At 36.4% G+C, this 22,151-nt stretch overlaps 4 protein-coding genes across 4 annotated transcripts in view; 3 read left to right on the forward strand and 1 right to left on the reverse strand.

The window, feature by feature from the left end:
* The window catches only part of LOC134842310 (NEDD8-conjugating enzyme Ubc12-like), a 398,285-nt gene that overhangs the window by 368,023 nt on the left and 8,111 nt on the right, over nucleotides 1-22,151 (reverse strand). The gene's annotated exons all lie outside the window — the stretch shown is intronic.
* Nucleotides 1-22,151, forward strand: part of LOC134842276 (mannose-P-dolichol utilization defect 1 protein homolog) — a 160,214-nt gene that overhangs the window by 63,707 nt on the left and 74,356 nt on the right. The window lies entirely within an intron of this gene.
* The window catches only part of LOC134842294 (guanosine-3',5'-bis(diphosphate) 3'-pyrophosphohydrolase MESH1-like), a 70,687-nt gene that overhangs the window by 14,883 nt on the left and 33,653 nt on the right, over nucleotides 1-22,151 (forward strand). The window lies entirely within an intron of this gene.
* LOC134842250 (transcriptional enhancer factor TEF-3-like) lies at nucleotides 7,677-21,023 on the forward strand. The gene is made up of 12 exons (XM_063858515.1): nucleotides 7,677-8,567; nucleotides 9,257-9,459; nucleotides 9,786-9,925; nucleotides 10,102-10,171; nucleotides 10,293-10,388; nucleotides 14,312-14,489; nucleotides 17,176-17,521; nucleotides 17,843-18,042; nucleotides 18,583-18,765; nucleotides 18,923-19,007; nucleotides 19,903-20,070; nucleotides 20,259-21,023. Exons 1-12 carry the CDS (start codon nucleotides 8,407-8,409, stop codon nucleotides 20,376-20,378), a joined length of 1,950 nt encoding a protein of 649 aa, XP_063714585.1. The 5' UTR covers nucleotides 7,677-8,406; the 3' UTR covers nucleotides 20,379-21,023.

A 22,151-nucleotide genomic window follows, 5' to 3' on the forward strand; every position in this document is an offset into this window, starting at 1 on the left:
GTTGGCATCAAGTAAAATTTTTCCGAACCTATTTAAATTTTTCTTTAGAGTTTAAATTTTTCTTCAGTTTGTTTTTAGCAGTTTTTCTGTCATTTTTGGGGACTTGTCGCGATTTTGTGAAAAGAATTTCAAAGCATTTTTTTGGGCATATCTATTTGCTACAAAACTTCATCAAACTTGTCGTGGAAATTTAGATTATTTGCTTTTTCCGCAGAACTGTGTATGTGAAATTAATTGATATGAGTAAACTCTGTACTTTGGTGGCAGATCGAATATCGGCGGAGCAATATGATTTTTTAAATTTAAATTAAAATTTTTCATTCAAATTGAGAGGGCTCATAATTTCATATTTAAATAAATTGATTGAAATTTAAATGAAAATTTAAATTAATTTGAGTTTTTTTTTCAAATGGACAGCACTGCTCCTTTACATAATCTATATCCGTTTATAACCTTTACCCCGAACTCACTCACCCCCAAAGCTATGATTGGTAGAACGAGGCGACGTTTCTTTAGTCTCTTAGAGGTATTTCTGGTCAGAATATAGCCGGGCTAAAAATCATGGGCTTTTAAGCGAGACAATTAGTGTATTTGAAATTGTGGAGCGGTCCAGCGGATTGATTTTTCAAGAGGCAAATCGAGAGTCCGGGACATAAAGAAGCTATTGAAAAGAGTCATTTTTTGCTTAGATGAGTTTTATAATCGATCTTTTGGTCTGAAAATCTGTTATGAATGACTTCATATGTTGGGAGAAAACTTTTGGGGTTGGTGATCGGTGATTTTGTCGATGCACAGCATCTCCAGACTTGTAATCTTGGGTACTGTTTTTCATCTTGCAGTTTTCTGCAACACTGAATCTGCCTTCATCTTTCTGGATTCCGAAAAAACTAGAATGGAAAATTACTCAAAATTTTTGGCTGCAAGAGACAAAAAGTTCTAGAATACAACTTGAGTCTCTCCCGATAGAAGCAGAATAGGCGAGTCGCTTATCTGGAATTTTTTTAAATCTAATTCTTACACACGACGGACGAAAAGCTTGCTAGGAATGAAGGGTACTTCAATTTTCTGACTAATGAAGTAAAATAAAACTCGCTGACAATTATTTTATAGAAAGAAAGTGCTGAATTTAGAACAGCGGCTCAAGGCCTTCAGTTTATTATCTGAACGAAAAAATAGAATTTAGGCATATTTGAGAATCGTAGTAAAATAGGTCAATTGGAAAACAGTTTTTGAAAAAGTCTCAAAAATCAAAAATTTCAAACCGGTTTTTCTCGACGCTGTGAAAATTTTTTTTGAAATGTCTGTCGAATCACGACTGAAAGGGCTTGAATCTGATATATCACTCAGCCCAGTCTGATCAATATTTGTAGTACCTGATTTTGCATGGAAAAGAAAAAGCAAAAAAAAAACTGAAACGCCCGAATACAAAGTTTCTCCCTATCAAAGTCAATGAGCACACGCACTTTCAATCACAAAACGAAAGTCTCACATCTGAATGATCTGAGAATTTTTTGTTGCCTCGGTAAATATTAGGAATTTTTAAGTCAGGGTTTTCTATCACAGTAGATGATTCAAAAGGGACAAATTTTTTGGTAGTGGATTTCTGAGGAGTATTTTTTGAGAAGCATCTTCTGGAGCATTTTCGCGACTCATTAACACGTTCCATGAGATTTTTCTCTGAGTTTTTGTAATTTATTTAGCTTGTGTCCGTGTTTTTTATTAACTACCGATAATGATTAACAGTTCTCACAAATACAACGACACTGAGAGAAATCAGTAAAACCCTGAGACGAATCTCAATTTTCAAATTCAATGTTTTCACCTGAGAAACTAATATCACAGAAACTGAAAGGAATTAAGTTAACGATATACCAAAAGTAAGCTGTAATAAATCTATATCAATAGGACTTAAAAATTTTGAAACAAAGAAAAATTCGAGAACACAACGAGGAAAATCACGATTTTTTAACAAAAGCACTTTGTTAAAAAAATAAATGACACCAGAACAGGGAAGAAAGGACCAAAAATATATGTATTAAAACAGGGCTATAACAATTGGCTATCAATAGAATCAAATTTTTCGAAAACATTTGCTTGCTACTGTTTATATCATTCAAATCGTAAATGACATAAATTGACTTTCGAGACCAATTCTACGCCTCGGCTCGTTTTGCCCATAAGTAATACGGGGACGCATCCTCATAACTAGCTCGGAATGTCCCTCCCCATCTTGAGGCTCCTCGGTCTGAACACGGTCTGGAAATAGATTGCTTCCGCGCCATCCCGGCCACGCTTATGCCCCGCGACATAATTCCCTTGTGGGACCTCTTCGTCGTCCCCATACTCGTAAATTTGTACAGCGAGGACTTCCGCCAAAATGTGCAAATCCGATTCGAGAAATCCTCGGTTCAATAGCGATAACTTAAAGTCAAAAGGGGGTTAAAAGAAGGATTGGGACCGGAACGGTTGATTCTGCTTCTGTTCTCCGAGTGTTTTCTAGACCTACGTGGAAACGGCGTTTTTCCTGGTGGGTAGATAATGTTAGCAGTCCAGAAAAAAAGGCTTGGGGCGGGCGCACTCGGTGTGAATTGGCTCGTGCGTAGTCGGATTTATTGTTCCGCAGTCCTCAGTGTGGAATGGGTTTTTGCCCATAGTCAAACCCAGCCGCTCGCAGAACTGGCGTCGGGTCTCGAGGCTATGGTGTTTCATTGGGTCGTCACTTAACAAAACCGCCAGTGTTTTTTCGCATTTTTCTCAACTGAGGCTAATTTTTCTGCAGAGACTGCAAAAAATTAGACTGGCCTTGCGTTCGTTCAGAACGTACGTTCGTTCAGTGCGTACGTTCGTTCAGAACAATTTTCCCGTCCCGGTACAAATTCTGTGATTATAAATAAATACCAGGAAGCTTTACACTGGAACGTCGCCTTCTCTACCCTACTTAAATCAGGGGATAACCTCCTTACGCTCGGGCTTACCCTTGTGGTATTTAATGATAGATTTGTAAGTTTCATACTCCATGACTGAAGGCTATTTAGTGCATTATAGTAAATCCAATGTGTAGTACTTAGCTCGGTATTGACGAATCAGTACGATAAGTAGAAAGTTAAACAAAGTCAAGTCCAAAATAAGTTCCAACCTTCAAAGATACAGTCTATCCCATGGCTGAGGCCCAAGTGAAGTAAGATCCGCAACCCTCCCCCAAATGGAAACTAAGGAAGGTAACTTATAAGACTCATAGGATGGATACTAGAGACGATTTGACCCGGGCATGCAAAAATCAGGATCCCTCGAACCCACCTGGGAAAAATGATAGCGGTTCCCGGAAGTGCAAATAGCCTATTATTACTCGGTAACTAGCGGTTGGAATGGGATTAAATTTTGGTTGGATATAAACCTAGTTGAGGGAAGCGTAAGTTCAGAACTCCAGCCTCCCTGGACATCTACTTCCGGTGTTATACCCAATGCAAATAGTCCCCACCCCGACTTCCGGAGGAGATTTCTCGGCCCCCACTGAAGACAGGGAGACCAAACTCTGGGGTATGATAGACAGTGTCAAGGTACATGTATCACAATTTGAGCAGAATCGGACGGTTGGATTGGAAGTTATTAGCACTGGGGAAATACACCCCCCATAGAGAGGAAATGGGCATTTTACGAGCTAGGGCATATTGATTTTATGGAAGCAATATCCACTAGAACCCAAACCCGAAAAAGGACACCTTGTCGATAAAACCCCTCCTGCGACTCCCGGTGCTAATCGCCCTTTCCTGGGAAAAGTGATATGGACTTTTGAAATCGGAACCGGTCGCCCCACTTACATTTGGGAGGAACTTACCTTTTGGGAACTGAAGCACAAGCTGAAAGGGATGTCGCTTTTACATTGTAACCTTGAAGTGGTTGAACTGATTGAATTGGACTTGGTAAACATTGAGTCCAACTAAGCTCGGCGAATACGCTATTTTTTGAATATCAATCAGACTAAAGAAAAGTGGTCCCAGAAGAAATTGGCAGTAATGGGAGCATGGCGCGGGAAGTAGATCTCCTAAATAACATGAATGGAGGGGATATTTACTTAGTTCCCCGTAGATGACTTTTGAGTTCAATTTCACTCCTAATAAGCGAACTACGCTCCCCTGATAGCTAGGTCGGGATTAAAATAGAGTATAGATTGGAATTTTGAATGCTTGGAATGAATTAGCTACCCACAAAAGGGTCTCCTCCTACTCTCGGGAGGTCGGAACGTTAATGGGATATTTAAATAAAAGCCTTGGGAGATTGATTAGTTTAACATATCTTGGTTTAGAGGTGAAATTGGACTCGAGATTTGCACATTTTAGTTAGAGTACCTATAATGAACTTGGAATATAGGACTAGTCTCGTCAGAGAAAGGATTCCATTAATACTTTGCGAAAGCGGCAACAATGTAAATGTCAGGACTTATAGGGACGATCATAATTCTAACTATAACTGAAACTCAAATAGAAAAACAAAGAGACTGATAAACAGCCTACCCTTAGGCAGAACGATAGTTGCTATTGAGAGAGTCGTTGGGTTCTCGTTGTTAGCTGAAAAGCGATAATTGCTATTGTGTAGAGTAATTGGTTCTCAGAGTTAGAGAACGAGAGATTGTGAAGTTAGAGAGATATGTTAAAGTACCTCAAAGGAATAGTGATCCGTAGACACTAATTTTAACAGATCGAACTAAATTGTTGCGTGGAATTACTGTGTGAGAGAGAATCATATAATTAAGTAAGTTGGGAGTTGAATTGCAATTAGGCAATTGTGCTGATAGATCGCGGAAACTTTCCTTTGATTAGATATTAGATTATATTCTGCCAACTTAAAGCCTCCTGCATTTAAACTTATTTTATCTGAACTCAATTACCATTGGAAATTCTTGCACTTTCGAGCGGACTAAACAACCCTAAGAGCAGTACAAAAATGCGGCAAGTAACCGAATACAGTACAGAATAGTTGCCACCAAGTTAACCCTGTGGATAGTAGTGAATCTCGGCGCCGCGCTGAATTCTTTACCCAAGAGACCACTTTGCGGTGCCACTAAGTTGTGAACGGACCCGGAGAAGTAATCTCTCAAATCTACAGTTTGCTTCTGAAAATGAGAAAGTTAACGTTTTAATTCAAAAGAAATGGCTCAAGTTGACCTAGAAACAAAAATACAACCTAACGCTGCTGATTTTTAAAATTTTCCAGTGTTTTTAACCTAAGATTTTCAAAAAAGTTATTTTGTCAGAAAAAGTACTATAAAGATAAGCCTACAAAAGTTGCTCTTTTCATACCATCCTCAAGTTATGAAAAGAGCAACTTTTTCTATTTCACGTTTTCATGAAATTTTGTAGGCTTATCTTTATCAAATGTTGTTTGGGTTGCCTGTCTGTAATACTTCCAATCATAGCAATTTTTCATGAAAAAATTTTCTCGTACATAGCACCATATATGTTGCTGTATTATTTGTATTGTGAAAAAGTCAAAGTTCATTGAAAGCGTTTCTTGTTCCGAGGATACCTTTTCTGCATCAATTTTCCACTGCTTCTATTAATAGGACCATATCTGTTGAGACCACCAGTGAATTTAGGGGGCGTCGGACTCGCCCCCTCAGGGTTTCGACCCCCTACCGACCCAAAGGGCCCGCCCTTTGTATTATTTTGATCAATTTTTGGCTGAATGGCCCTAAAATTTGCCTGACTAATTTTAAGGGGGAGCGCGCGCCGAAAAAATATTTTTTTTGGTCAAAATTTTCCAAAAGGTTCCTAAAAGCGCCATTTTGGCCAATTTTTTCAAAAACTTGCCTGCGGCGCAGAAAAAAAAGGTCAAAATGGGATCTTTATAGCGATTTGGGTGAACTCAGAAATTTTTTTTGGTCAACATAAAAAAAGGTAGAAAAAACCTTTGAAAATCCGCCCCCCCCTCGAGAAAATCCTAGATCCGCCGCTGGTTGAGACGTATGATTTGTATGGTGAACAATTTTATAGCTTACCAGCAGATTCCTAATAGTATGAATTTGTTTTTATATCAATTTAATTAGTGAAAAATTATTTTGAGGGCTTTCGGAAATTTTATATCCGACACATGATTAGTCTTCATCATACAAATCATTTATGGTTTGTGTATGGTTGCGTATTATCTTCTCTGGTGGGCAAACTGGGGGCTTACCTGTTGGAAATTGAAGGATTTTGTTTGAAAATTGAAGGATTAGATTCCAGTATGGTTTATGGATCAAAATCATTAAAAGAATTTCTTCTTTAATCAACCTCAGTGTTAAATAATAGAAAGTTGGTCTTGACTCCCTTGAGCAACTAAAAATGTCAGCTTAAGGTAGTCAATCTGAGAGATGCTAAACTGAATATTATAACCACTCACTGTTAGTTTGTAGCTTCCAAATCTATGAATTTTAATGTTGAGTAGTTGCAATGTGTACTATATTTTTGGTGCATTTCTTGTAATCGATACCCTGCTAGTGAAGTGATGTAAAAGCTTTTCAACGTTGACTTGACTTGATATTAAAATGAAAATTTTGTGCACACTGAACCCAGATTGATGCTGCTGAAAACTGATTATTTATTTCTAAATCATAGCTGTAAACTAAATGATTTGCTCCAGCACAGACGAATAAAGTATATTTTTAGCTGCAAAATCTTTTACGAAATAGTCTTTTGCGATGCGCTTGGTATTGGATGCTCTTTGTGCTGGTTGGGTGCATCCACAGACTCTTCTTATCTGAACGCGAAAGGTCGCAGTTGCGTTATCTAAATGGAAAAGTCTCAACCGAAAGGTCGCTGTTGGGTTATTGATAATTAAGAGAGTACGTTTTTGTCGAGCGTCCAAGTGATCAAATTTTAATGAACAGTCCTAACAAAGTCATTTTATTGTCAAAGTTTTGAAAACAACCGCTTTTTCAAAAAAAGTTTCGTTAAGCAGTGAAAACACGCCCTATTTCTTTTTGAATTGCAACTTGGAGTGAAAACTGATTTGGAGGAAAGATTCCAGTGAGAACTATTAAGAGTCATGAACGTAGTGAATACGCTTATATAGGTCTTAGTGATTTTTTTAATTCATAAAATTTGTTGACGGTCAAATTTGATTTTTCCTTTGTTAAAAGGAAAGCAAACTCCACTATCGAACCGTAAAAAGGTCTCGAAAAGCGTGATACTTCAAATTTCGCTGATTGATTTTAATTTTCAGATTTGCCAGCAGAATAAACCATTTACCCATTGATGGAGGTTTCTCAAATTGGGTGTTATCAAAAAGAGTCAATCAATAGTGTCAAAGCCATATATTTTTTTCTTTGAAATTCGGAAGTTGAAGTCTTTCTCAAAAAAAAAACGAGTCAGTATTTTTTAAATCTTTGCGTTCATTGACTCTTTTCCAACTGTCTTTTGGCTGTTATAAATCTGTTTTTATGCATTCAATTCTACTTAAAGCGGGGCTTGGACTCTTTCGATTTAGTATTTTGATTAACAGGTAATTTTTAATATGAAAAGCACCAAAGAGAAGACACGATGAATATTATATGCTATGAAAGAGAGAAAGCCATAACATCAAAAAAATGTCCTTTGCCGTCAAATTGTAGTTTATTTATTCTCGCTCAAAGCCTCCGCGCGAAAGGAAAACAGAATTGTTGATTTTTCACTGAATCAACCTATTAATAATTCAGTTGTTACTTTACAATAGTCTCCTTGCACAACTGTCTTCTTATGCAAATTGAGATGATGATTTCCCTTAGATTGGGAGAAGAATAATGTAGCAGCTATTAAAGACTAAAAAGAAATCAATTTGGTGTCCATTAGAGAAAGAAGACCTATTTTTGCTAAGAAGAGCCATTTGAGAATAGTAGCGTGAACGAATCATTTCATCAGTGTAGTCGGAACTCCTCTCTTTAAGTCTATTCCTGAGTTAAAAAATCACTTGGCAAGTGAGTTTCTTCACCTCAAGACATTGAAATTTTATTACGATTCGTTTATTTTCAGGTTTTTCATGATAATTGTATAAAGTTTTTCTTCATCCATCACAGTAGTTTAATATTAGATTTATCGGCAAATTCCAAAAATCATTTCGAGCTTCCATCTTTTTTATATATCGTATACATATGATATAATCAACATTGGCTTTGGGAATTCTATCTCCAATTTTACCAATTCGATATTTGATATCATATGCTAATTATTGATTAGGTATTCAAGATTATCGCGAGGCTTACCAATACCAATCCATATATTGCTTTGTTTTCTTAAAATTGGTCCTCGTTTTGTTGTATCATATTGACAAATTAACCTTCATTGGTATTACAATAAAACACTAGAAAATAATTATCCATAAATATCTCTTAATTATTGCTATCTCTTTTACATTGCAACTGTTATTTGTAATTTCTTTCGCTCCTGTTGAAATATGGATATGGAAGATGACCTTTCGCCCTGCTCGGCAATTGTCACTACAAGCAACCACTCTTCGCCCGGTGGGGGAGGGGCTCAAATACCCACACATCATTCTCACTCCCATTCCAGAGACCACCTGAACGTACCAGCTTTATCACATAATGACGTCACGAGGTTAGAAGTTCTTCTTTTGTTCATAAATTACGCATATTTCATCGAACTTAACATATTAGTGACACTTATTTTTGACATCCTATCTCTGTAGCTAGCTATCATTGAAAGATTGAATTTAGGACCAAATACGTATAGAGTTGAGCTTCAATTCTGAAGGTCCATGACTTAGTAGTTTAATTATTTGGGTTGAAATGCTTTTTCAAGTAGCTAACGCTTCAGCATATCTATCAAGAGATATATAGGTTGAGCTCGGTCATCGTTGCTACTCAGCGTGGGGAGGATGTAAGGCAATATTCGCAGCCCAAAAAGTTTAAGGATCGAAAAAAGTCAAAAGCGGATCGCTGTAGCAAGCAGGTCAAATGCGGCGTTTAAATAGGCAATTTTTCTCAAACAGTTCTAAGTCATTTCTGTGGTGGTACATAACCGGGCCGAAATATGAACCAGGTACCATATAAACCAGCAGCAAATAATGGGCAGTTACATACCAAGTATGCAACAATTTAGTAGCAGTTAATGTAAATCAATGCAAGCTTCAACACAAATAACGCAGTTTACGGCTGATTAATTTATTTTTCTAATTTTATTGGCTTGTTTGCAGTCATTTTCTGCAAGTGGTTCATGCTCAGATGTATTTCAAATGTTACTAAAGAATTTCATGTTTCAAACGCTGAAACAATTGGTCGTTTCAGCTCTTCTAGTCCTAGTTCTGACTCAGGCGTGAACAACTCGGTCGCTGGGGGTGCAGTGGGGTCATCTAGTTCAGTGTTGGACCATGAGGACTCTGAGGGGGTTTGGAGTGCCGATATAGAGCAGAGCTTCCAGGAGGCAGTGGCACTCTATCCCCCCTGTGGACGGAGGAAGATCATCATCACCGAAGAGGGCAAAATGTTCGGTGAGTTGGGTTGTTTGCGTTTTAACATTGTATGTCAGTGGAAAAACGTATAATCTTGTCCGTTGAAAATTTAGTGAAGCAGTCAATCTTGAAAAAGAGGAAGAGAACACCAATTGTATTTTTTTTATTGAAAGGAGCTGCAGTTGTAGAAAAACATCAAAAATATCGTTCATCAGGAGGAAAAGCAATGATTCAAGGAGACTCTTTTAAGGAAATTGGAATGTAAATTAAAATAATACAGAATGTGTTCTCTACTTTTTTCGATGAAATTAGCCCATCCAACCAGTAATTTTGGTATCATGATTTCTCCTTAATTGCTTATGCAGGGAGGAACGAATTGATCGCTCGCTACATTAAGATCCGTACAGGAAAGCAGAGAAGTCGCAAGCAAGTTTCCAGTCATATACAAGTGCTGGCCAGGAAAAGGACACGAGACTTGTCTCAGAAGCTGAAGAGCAGTGACACTGTAGGTTGAATGAAACTAATCTATAGACAGAAAGTTGCAAATAGCTTAAATTGGCAAAATCAATAACGAAAAAACTATTTAATGCAACATAGCTTTGATCGCCCAACATACACAATGAACAAAAAATAAAATCATGAATTGGGAACAGTTGAATCAGAGCATGTGACTGCCTTTAGGATCCGATGACGATAGATCAAATGATGCTTGGTTATGGAGGACTGTCTGCTGGAAAGTCACACATCAGTGGTGAGTAGTTGATTCTATTGGATCAATGCAAGATCTCCCTTTTCAAAAGAGATTGTCTTTCAATTTGATCGTGTCTTTTGAACAAGTAATCTTCTAACAAGACTTTTTTTGCTGAATTTAGATCTGCTAGACCAGAATGGGACTAGCAAAGAAAACATGTCCAGAGGTCACCTCTCCACTAATGCACTCTATGACGCATCCTCATTCTCTGTTTCTGGTAAAGAAATAATAAATTAAGACTTTAGAGATGCTAAAGAAATTTATGCAACGTGCAAGAGCAAGTGTCCTGTAATCGGGAACTAGACTTTTTTACCGTTAACAATTTTTCCTACAAATATGTCTCGAAGTTCAACTTTCTTTGTTATTCAGCCTTAACAGCTTCCAGGCTCCTTTCCACTTGGTCTAGAGGTAACGCGGTTGGCTTAGCACGCAAAGGTCTTGAGTTCGAATTTCTTAATTTTTCAGTTTGTAAGAAAATGAAAGTTTTTCCTGGGCAAATTTGAATTGGTCTTTCATTTGCAGATTTTTGTAGGCCTATTTTTCAAAACGATTTTGTTATTTACTCTAGCCAGCTTGCGAGCGTTAGTTTATTAGTTTAAACCCTCTTTTTTTCCAACCTAATTAGCCCATGAAAATGTTCATTAAAAATTGTCACTTATAATCCCAAGCATTGGTAACTTCATAGCATCTGTTCTCTGCTTTATTTGAGGCTAGTATTTGTGATTTATTAAGCTTCCTCGGCTGAGTGGTTAGTGCGTGAGACTCATAATCTCTAGGTCGCAGATCGAATCTGAGACGTAGCCGAATTTGTACTAAATCGATGCTTATTTCTACCTTTTAGTGGAACTTATAGAGCTCCTTATCGTCGTGTTCTCACTAGTGTTTACGAAACACAGCTTCGCCTCTGTGTTAAGCAATTCTCCTTTTAAATCCTACGTGCAATTTTGTTGGTTTCGCTTTTGTTTTATGGGCTTAGTCAACCTTTTTCATGCCGTTTGAAGGGCAAGAATTGGTTAAAATTTTAAAAAATATTTCAGGAAAAAATTTCTCAATCGCTCAAAATTTCAATATGACTTTATGACAGAAGTTCTTTATGGGTTCTGTTTTGTTTTTGGCTCAACGAGCGTCTAGCTACCTGCTGTTGGCTGAGTGGCCGCTTGGTAAATACTAAAAGATTTAGTTGAGAAAGAAAGAAAATTTCGCTTGTAACATCAATCAAAACAAACACATTCTCGAAATGAAGAGGATAGATAACAGACTCTTAATAAAAGAGGAAAAATACAAAATAATTATATTGTTAATTATGTCATTTATTCTTAATTTCTCTCAATTTGAAAATACTAAGAGCTATCGATAATTCTTTAAGTACAGCTGAAAATACTGTACACAGTTTAGTTATACCATTTATTTCGAAAAAATCAAGAAAATGAAACATAGTTTTGCTGTTTTTTTATTAAATATTAAAACTTTGAAAAAACGCCATCTTTGAACAACTGAGAAGATTTGGAACGTCATATTTTGCGGCCAAATCATGGCCTGGTAGCATTTAACCCTGGGTTTTGATTATTAGGAGAGAAAAATCAAACAACCAAGTTGTAGTCTCGAGAAAATTGATCTTGTTGGTTCGGATAGATTTTGTTAGCTTGTTTTGTACTTAGTCACTGCGAATCAGTCGGCATAATTCTATATATGAATATTGAAAAGTTTTGTTCCAAAATAAGTGTCTTTATAATTGGGAATTTACGATCTTTATTGAAGAATTTTTTAGGATCTTGTTTTTTGAAAGAGTTACCGAGAGAAAACAGCTCATTAAAAAAATTTAGTTCAGATTTAATAGCTATCTTACTAAATTTTTCGATAGTTTCTATATAAACTGACTGTTTACTGTCAAATTGTTTTTTTTTAACTTAAATCAGAAATGCATCCGTAATTTTTTAGCCGGATAATCCTGTAGCCGGATGTAGCCGGATAATCCTTACACAAGGCGGTTGTAAAGCATTGTAATTTTTTCAATCACGCACTGAGATTCTATACTGGACAATAGACCTAATATATGATTCATTATAGGAAAACATAGCAGAGCGAGGAACGTAATGCCTTGTCTTAGGAATTATTTCCCATTGTTTTCGTAACATGTTTCTGATATAATCGTTATGATAAGCGAATCTTAATATGGTGTCAATTTTTCTTCCTAAAGATTTCCAATGTACTTTGGGATCATACGCAGCGTTGTTCTTCGTAAAAATATTTTTTTTTAATTTTAAGTGAAAATCTTTTAGCAGCATGCCACTGGGCACTTTCATTGAATTCATCCTTCAACTGGTCGATAGATGCTATCAAAGTTGATTCACCTGCAAACAAAAACATACTGGGTTTCTTGATAATGCTCGGAATATCATTAAACTATAAAAACAAGAATAGGTGGTTGCTATGCAAGTAGCACAGAATGTTCCAATCACGTTTTCAGAAAATCTTTTGTTTTTCAAGTTAGTGTCTTTCTTTGTCGTGTGATGATACAGCTAAGGCGCGTAGAAATTTAGTTAATTAGGTATGAACGACTCCAATTGTTTTCAAAAATTAATTAAAACGTAAAAAAAATTTTTGATTTTTTTTTCTATTTTCAAATTTTTGCACTAGAAAAATAACTTATTTCAAGTTCTTTTTTCAAAGAACAGCTAAATGAAGATCACAAATCAATTGTTTATTGCCTAAATTGCTGGTGTTCATATATAACAAACGTTACTCGATCGCTTTTATTGATCGAAAATAGACGAAAAATCAAAGATTTCAAAGCGATTTTTCTCGGCACTTGGAATTTTTTGGAATTATTTTAATGTAGTTTGAATCACGGCTAAAATGATATATCAATCGACCCTGTCGGATGATTTTTTGTGGTGCCTGATATGGCTTGGAAAACATGAAAGTTGAAAAAAGAAAAAAACGGAAACACACGAATGCAAAGTTCCTCCACATTTCAATGTTCGCAACAAAAAGAAGTTGTTCTAATAACAGCTAGACCGCAATGTCTCAACTTTTTTGTTATATTTATGCTGATTTTTGCTGAATCCAAATTGTTTACACAAATTGAAATCGAACAGCTTTAAATAAACCTAAATTCTGTTGAAACTTACCCGTTCACATTTTTCCTTAAGTCATTAATAAAGCTTTCGGCTTGTGATTATTATAATCTAGCTAAATTCCGTCTTAGTGAAATTGTATAGTTTTAGCTTTGGAAAGTTCGGCTGGAAATGTAGCTTGCTTGATGGAAGCATTAAGCAAAATTGTTAACCTAGGTATAATCGAGTAAGCCCATTCTGAACCTTTGAGTTTTATGAAATTTTTTGTGACAACAGTTTTGTTTTTGGCTCAACAGGTTTCGACCCAAAGTTTGTCGCCTTTGTTGCCGCTCGGTAAATGATTTCCATTTTGTAAGGGCTGTTCAAGGCTTTATCAGATACAAATATGAAGTTTTTGTAGCTGTAGTTTTTCAACTTTTGTCAAGTTATTTTTTCAAGTAATTTTTTCCAACATAACTGATCATAAATTTTTTGGCTTGTCATTCACTATTTTGTAGCGTAAGGTAATTTGTGCATCGCAAGAGTTGCGAAGCTCCGCTTCGCTTCTGTGTGTCAATTTGACTCTCCTCTAATTGATTATCCATCAATAACATTCTCTTTTTTAATAAGCTCATAACAACAATTAGGCTAATTAACAGTTAATGATGGTAGTTGTTTCTCGACTGTTTTTTTTTTGGAAATTGAATTTCTGATTTTTTCCAATGAAACTACTTCTTATGTATTTTTTTTACGACTGAGTCCTTTCCGCCAAATTTTTATCACAAGATTGCAATAAGCAGAATGATCTTAATATTTTTCACGATTCAACGGTTTTACATAATAAAAATGGGAAAAAAATCCCTTTTTTCAATAACTGAGGCAAAGCATTATTTTTAAACTACGACTCGAACGAAGACTAATTAAGATGAAGTTAAGAAAAGTGAAAGCAACTATGCAAATGAATTAATTAATTGTCCTAGCTTACCAAATAAGTTTATCAGCGCATTAGTCTGTTGACGCTAGAGTAGGTACCTATCCTCTGATTAAGCCAAGTAATCCTAATCCTACATCTGATGATTTCCAGGCTTCGAGCTGAGCAATACTTTCAATGGAGTAGGAGGAGCAGGGATGCCTCACCACTTCAGAGATAGGAGCGACCCCAGTTCGCTTTTCAGCTCCTCAGCTAGACAATTGGTTGGAGCAGGAAATGTGCCTGCCCCTGGAAATGAAAATTCGCCCAGCTTTCAGTCACATCATACCAGGTTAAAGGATTTGGATTTTCGATTTCTGAAAAATTACTGAAAATCTTGTCACTTTTTCGGCCTAGTTTCCGTCGGTTCATGTTCCGAGTTTTGAAAAATGTCATTTATCTTATCTGAAACTATTTTTTCTGGCCTACTTTGTAAATCATGGATTTAATTTTGATTCTCAATTTTTTTTACTGCTAGGATTGAAAGTTCTGTAATTTGTCATTTTACCACGTCTGAATTTGAATTTTTTTTCGACGAAATAGTTTTGGCTGCTGTTGTATCTGTTAAGTCAGCTTATTTTGGGTAGTTTTGATGGTCAAATACTTACTGCTCAACAAAAAAATCTGGTATTATGGAAATGAATAGTGTTGGATTTTCATTTTTTCTTCATTGAGACGACTTCTTTTTTTTTTACTTTTTGCAAAAGTTATAGTGCAGTAGAAAACTACTCCACCGAATTTCTAAAAAGGCGTATCAATGGAAAAACTGCCTGCATAACTGTGTGCCTGCATAATTTCCTAGTCTCTCAAAAACTACCCTACCAAATTTGATGTCTTTGGCTCAATGGATAGAACGCGTTATGAAAAGTTTTCTGTATATAGGGCTATGCCCAAATTTTTCTTAACAAAATGTTATGGCCCTCGGAATAGTCAAATTTTTGATTTTTTACCGTTCTTTTTTTCTTTTTAACTCTTCTTGGAAATTACCAGCCCGAATCTGAAGTTTTTTTTTATTAATCCAATCCAAAGAACGGTTTGTAGAAAGCTTTTCTGCATGCGCGGCTACGCTTAATTTATTTTCTACAATTAGTTGTAGCCCTCGGAATACTCAAGTTTTTGATTTTTGGCCGTTTTTTGAAATGTTTTGACTTTTCTCCAATTTTACCCTCCAAAATCTAAGGTTTTGGGTTCAATCGAAAAAGTGAGTTGTGGGAAGCTCATCTGAATAATCTAGAACACCCCTTTTTTCTAGAACACAAAAGTGATGGTCCTCGGAAAAATCAATAATTGATTTTGTACCGTTTTTTGAAACTATTTGAATTTGCTCAAGAAAAATTACCTTCTCAGATCTTGTTTCTGCGTTTAATGCAGACTACAGATTTTATGAGTCTCTTCTGTATAAGATCTTTTGTTTATTTGTACACAAAAAGTTATGATTTGCGAAAAAGTCAAACTTTTTATTTATTCACTATTTTTTGGAAACTTTTTGACTTTTCTCCTACCGTGCAAATTCTTAGGTTAAGTGATCGGAGTCAACCGAGGAACCCAGTTTTAGGAATATTTTCTGCTGAAGCCGCCGCGACGTTTCAATTGCGGAAAATAATTGTAGCTTTCGGAAAGTCAGTTTTTTGAACAGAAGCGGCGGCGGCTGCTTATTTTTTGTTCGAAAGATTTTATGTATTTGGGAAGATTTTCACTCTTCTCACTTATTTTAGAGAAACAACTAATGTTTTTGACAAAGTCTAAATTTTGAAATTATCCATTTCTCCTGCATCAATATAACAAATTCCAAAAATATCAAACTGCTACCTCCAGTTTTAGTTGGGACCCTAGTTATCTTTTATCAAGACATTTTTTCGAATTCTTATGTTTTTTTTCATGTTTGTATTTTATTGCAAGTGATTCGAAGCTCCGTTTCGCCTGTGTTAAATTTTGAGCAGCGATATGGTTAATTGCCTAGTTTCGTCTTTACCCCAGCGTTGTGAAGTTTTTTGTGTTAGCTTGATAAGATTTGGCTGGCGTTATTTCTTCATTTGTGGATCCGTCGTAATGTGATCTCTATAATACTTAGGCGTACATTTACACCATTTGGGGGTATTATCTTTCATTCTTACCATGTTAATCATTCATTGCAGAATCAAAGATATTTGAATCTTAAGCTCTCTTATTTTAATGCGCAATCTTCTGATGAGGATGAGAATTCATTCTCACCATTTTCTTGTTCTTTTTGGTCTTCTTTTTCTTCTCTACTTCTTCCTACGTCGGCGTCAAAATATGTTCCCACCTTTCGCTGGAGGAGCTTTTGGATATCGCCAGGATCTTCGATGAAATGGGAGCCGTCAGTTCTTCTGAGCCGTCATCTCAATTCTTCTGGTTGACATTCATACAACTTATCTTTAACGGTATCCTCTTCGCCGCATTCAGGGCACTCCGAGTAGTCAGCTGCATCTATCTTAGCGAGGGTGGCATTGCAGAGTGCTGACTGCTCCGTCCTAAGTTGGTTGGTGGTTACTTCTTCCCTCTATTCTTCCATGTTGTTCTTTCGCCATTTTCCTCAATTTTTCGTGGTCGCTGTAGAAGGCTTTGTCTTTTGCACTCCTCTCCCTTCTGATCGCTGCCTTTGCGGTACCCAGGCTGACAGGTTTGTCTTGTTCTCACCATATTCTCCCGTATTCTGGAGTTATGAGTATCGGACAAAATGTGGTTTCTTGACTTATCTATACTTGAATGATACGCGATATACAAGAAATCGGGTATAAGATAGCAGATGTGGTATCCACATCACCATATTCTCCGGATGTAGATATCAAATCTGCTATTTATGATCCGGTTTCATGTATTATAGGCATCAAGACGCCAAATTTTGTTTGATATTCATAACTCAAGAAAAGCGAATAAAATTTTTGAATTTGTTTTTCCTTCCATTCTTGACTCAAAAAGCGATTCGCTGGCAGGCTTTGAAATTGTACTTGTTCCAGGGTCCAGTCTTCCATAATCACAAGCTCATCTCACGGGCCTGGTTCACTGTACCACAACTACTCCCCATCAGACGCGGGCTCTCATCGCCCTTCCAATCAGATGCAACAAAACCAGCCCCTCCCCACCTCAACCTCACCATTCTCAACTTCATACAAGGAAAACGGGGCTGATAATATAGTGGCAGCACTCTACCCCACTTTGCAACAGCACCGGCCCCCCTCTCAACAGGATTCCCCCCATGTAAAGGGATATATGAGGGAAAAGTGGCACAGGGGAGTGGTGGGATCGACTAAGCTTCAGATTCTGCAGATGGCAATATTCGCAGAGACGTATGAAAATGAAACAGTAAGAAATCAGAATTAGTTAAACATGAAAAAAAGTAATATAGAGAAAAGGAAAATTAAGATACACAAGTAGTCCAAGGAATAATGAATGTACTCAATGACATTTTTGAAAATAAGCCTTCCAAATTCTTAAGAGTCGTCATCAGCTTTGGTGTAAATTTCCTACTAACTATTTTCAGAAAGTGTAAAACTTTAGTCAATTAAATAAATGGGTTTATTTGAAATAGAGTTTGTCATTCCTTGTAGTTTTTCTCGCTTGTGATGAAATGAAGATTTTAAAATAGAAGCGATTTCGGTTGTTGATTTAAAACATTTATTTTAGCCATTGAGTCATAACATAGTGCATCTAAGATATAGTGAATCAAACAATCAATCGAGAAGGGATTTGGAGCAGACGGACTGGGAGATGCAACACCTGGAAGAAATAGAACTGAGCCAGATAGCAGACAAGTTCTCCTCTTCATTCCCAAATGGCAGAAGTCAGGCAGTTAATCACTCGAACGACATGGAAGCTTCAAACAGGTGATTGAAAAGGAACTATGATATGGCGTTTTCCCAAGTGATGTTTTTGTAGTAGAAATTTTCATTTGTAATTTTGTTTGTGTAATGAATTCGCTTGAAAATAATTTTGTATTATTATTATTATTATTATTTTTATTATTATTATTATTATGATTATTATTATTATTATTATTATTATTATGATTATTATGAATTTTGTAATCGTTCTTTGAATGCAAATGGAAAGGTTAAAAAATGGCAGTTTGTGTTTGATTTTTTCCGCATAAATGAAGATGAGTGCTTCGTTGAGCTTCTTTCAAAATAATGAAAATTAAATGGAACTTATTTATTTCTAATGAATTTTTTCAGCTTCTTACAGGTCGCAACGTTAAAAAGCCGTTCAATGCCATGTGTAGGTCAAAATCATGAAACTTAAACCGATATATATATATATATATATATATATATATATATATATATATATATATATATATATATTGTTTGCGCTTGCGATTAGCCGGTGTTATTCAAACTTGACATCAAATATTTTAATTTTCACAGGTCGCAACACGATGAAGGAAGCATGAACAAGAATAACGCCTCCTCTGTATCTTCCGAGTGTGTGTTTTCTTCGTTGCTTGAATCAGCCAATCCTAATTCGGCATTCTATGTCGTGAAGTTCTGGGCCAACTTGGACAGTCCTGTTTTAGATGATTCAAATGCATCTTTCTTATCTTCAATCGTGTAAGTGCATGGAATGTTTATACACCCAGTGATGTTTTTTTTGTGAATTTGACTCACAATTGGGGTCAATAGAAATTGAATGGATAACTCGAACCACTCTAAATAAGCATTAAGTTTATGCTGTGTAGTAATTGAAATATCTCTGATCGTGTTCCAGGCTTGAGTCGGCGGAAAAGATGAATATCACCCAGACAATAACAGCCTACTGCTTCGGTCAGAAGGCATTCGAAAAAAGCGAAACTGTGAGTAGGCTCGTGTTTATTTTGATAAATCACACACATTTGGGCATCGTATAGTAGTTTTTAAGTCTAATTGAGCGAATTAGATGGTGGCCCGTTTTTACTCCGTGTGGTTCTTCCTTTTTTCAGGAATTTTTCTTCGACCAGTTTTAAGTGGTTAGATTTTGATTTAGGCTCACTTCAAATCCATTTACTGCGCTAGTGGACAGCAACGCACAAATTTTAAACATCTGATTTCTCTCTTTTTTCAGCAACTTTTGCTTGGAGTTACATCAAAATATTAAATCGATTGAGATCACATGATCTCAGCTACGCGCTATGAAAATATCCTTTAATCAGAACTTTATTGCGGGTCTGAAAATGCCAGTTTTAACCTTCTGCAACAAGCTTTTGCAACGGCATAAAATTCTTAAAAAACAGTTTTTGGAAAAACAATTCAATTTTTCTCATGGCACGCACAATTGTACATCCCTTAGTTGAGAATATTTTGAGACCAGCAATTAACTGGCGAGTACTTAGGACTAAAATTTGGTTAAATTGCTAATAAGTGTTCTTAAAGATGTTCCTTGGAGTGAACGGGGAGCCTAATTATCTGAATTTGGGTTTAGTTTTATCAATTAAACTTTTGACCGTGAAATCCGACCACGTCACTTAAGTGACTGGAAGGAACTGAGGTAGAGTGGGTATTTTTCTGCCAAATTTTAGATACCTTAAAGTAAGCTCGGTAGGGTTCAGGCGGGGTATCATATTAAGGCTCGGTTGGTTGTGATTCGGACTCCTAAAATCAAACAGTTGCCATTGTGTCGAGAAAAACTGGCTTGATGGACTGAATGACTAGGAGGCATGGCTATCATTGTCTGAATTGTCTATTGGTACTATTTTGTTTTGTTTCGTTTAGTTTGAGCTGCCCGTGTACACTGAGAGTCTATTTCGGTACACTGCCGAGAGGAGACAGCTCTGTCACTTCCTCCACTCCTTCCTCCGCAAACTCAGATCCCAACTGCTCAACCACAACAACAGCAGACAGTACATGTCCAGGGTGCTGGAGAACTTCACTCTCTTGCAGGTAACATGCTCCAAGTTTCTCACGATAAGAAAATCCATTTTTTCTTGCGTTCAAGAATTTGATCAAGAGTTGTAAGAATTGACTAGGAAAATGGTCATGGGGAGAGTAGGGGAGGGTGTTTATGGATGATTGTTAACAACATCAATATCTATCGAGTGTTGATTGTGCTTTTGGGCTTTGCTGTGTAGGTGTTTCGGCAGAAGGAGAGTGGAGAAGTTTTGTTATGTTTGGCCTTCTTCTTCGACCTCTCTTCATTTTCTCTGCAGGGCCAGTCACAGTTCAATGTGTACAAACTAAATATGTCATGACACTAAGAACAACAACAGAGACACGCGAATCATAGCTGAGCGACTGTTGAACTCTGAACTACCTTTTGACTGTCTTCAATCTAAATTATTCACACAAATCTGCTCTATGGTGGTTCAACCGATTTTCTAAAACAACATTCGTTAGTGCTTTTCCGTCAACGGGATATCGGCTAGATACTTTTAGTCACGTATATTCACCAAATTGTCCGCTATGTTCGATTATCAGCAATCAGCATCGTCATTTTTATCGTGTTCTCTCGACATCGAGTTTTCTTTCTCGTTGCATTGCAACTCAAACTTGATGTGGAATTCTACTTTACTCAAGCAAACGGCAGCTGTGTTGTGGCAAAAAGGAAGTGAGCTTTCAGCATTAAGACTTACAAAATAATCGAAGGCTGCTGACTTTACTGCTTTGTGTCATAAGTTCGAGATGATGTTCCGATAATAAATTGAATAAGTAATGAAAATAGTGAACCATTGTGTATGAAAGCTTCAATTTTAATTTTCTGCCAAATACAAAGTATCTTCCACTATAACTGTAGTTTAAGTATCTGTCATTGATTAGCTGTGCTTTTAAAGTTCTTTGATTTTCTATCTGTAGTGTTTTTCAAGTGTTATTGAAGTTCATAGAGTTTTCAATTATCATCATCTTTTGATTAATTGAGTAAGCGTCAATAACAGTCACCTAGAGATCATTACGAACGAGCGTTAGCGAGCGTAGTATATTAGTACGGGAATTTTTTTCAAATTAAGTCGCAAATATTGTTGCCACTTTTGGTTGCACCTTTACATCTTTTCGATAGCATATATGCTTTGACAGTCGATTAGTTATAAATTAACACAGTTGATGTGTTTTAAATTCATCAAATGAACTGAAAAAAGATATTTGTTTCAAACTGCATTACAATTAAAAAGCTGAATTTCTGAAATTTTTAAAATATCTGATTTCTGCAACATCTGGGTTTTGTTCACCAATTTTAGTTTTGGCGCTCTAGCCATTGTTTACGCCCAAAACCTCGTTTTCTCTTTGTAACCTCGTCTTCTCAATCGTCACTGCACTGTGACGTTTTTCTTGCGCTGCAAAAATTTTTTGGCTTCTTGGTTCTTGGCTTTTTTCTGTCGTCTCCTTATGAAGTAGACTGGTGTATTTGCTAATTTGTTTAACAGCATCGTCGTTTTTCGATAAAAGGCTTTTAAGAATTTAAGAAATGGGGACATAATGAAACGAATTCTTGTAGTCAACGCGTCTTGCTCAATCGTTTTTTTTAGAAACGTTGTTTTGTGTTACCTAGATATGCTCCTTGAGGCTTCACGTATAGAGATGATTTCTGCAGAAACATTTAAAGTTAATGAGTACTATTTACAGTAAAGCTGTTTGTAGTAAAGTCTTTGCTCAAAATGAGTGACGATGATGCGAACAGTCGGATCAAAATTGTTTAATATATATTTCCCTTGGTAAATCTATTTTTTAACGGGAACTCAGAAACCGCCAAATCTACTACGTCAATGTCCGACCGTAAAAAGGTCTTCCAAGAGTTCTCTGGATTTGTCTCTTGAGGTCGTGGGCCGACTTGACATGAATAGTTTTAAAAGAAATTTTTTCATGAATTTTAATTGATCCGTAGCGGGGGCAGTTAGAATAATTTCAGTAAAATAATACACCATTGAGATGTTCATCAGTGGGTTGCCTTCAATAGGTATTTAAATCAACCAGAAGATAGGGAGCGCAGTTTTCTGCAGACATTCAAATGTTTTTTGCGACGTGCAGATTTG

The sequence above is a fragment of the Symsagittifera roscoffensis genome, chromosome 1 (assembly GCF_963678635.1).
Source record: "Symsagittifera roscoffensis chromosome 1, txSymRosc1.1, whole genome shotgun sequence".
NCBI classification, from domain to species: Eukaryota; Metazoa; Xenacoelomorpha; order Acoela; family Convolutidae; genus Symsagittifera; species Symsagittifera roscoffensis.

What these genes read in the sequence shown, in the direction of transcription:
- LOC134842250 (XM_063858515.1), top strand. Translation starts at nt 8,407, where the DNA reads ATGGATATGGAAGATGACCTTTCGCCCTGCTCGGCAATTGTCACTACA. An exon ending in GACATGGAAGCTTCAAACAG is followed by an intron (nt 18,043 to 18,582) that starts GTGATTGAAAAG and finishes TAATTTTCACAG; the next exon opens with GTCGCAACACGATGAAGGAA. An exon ending in AGAACTTCACTCTCTTGCAG is followed by an intron (nt 20,071 to 20,258) that starts GTAACATGCTCC and finishes TTTGCTGTGTAG; the next exon opens with GTGTTTCGGCAGAAGGAGAG.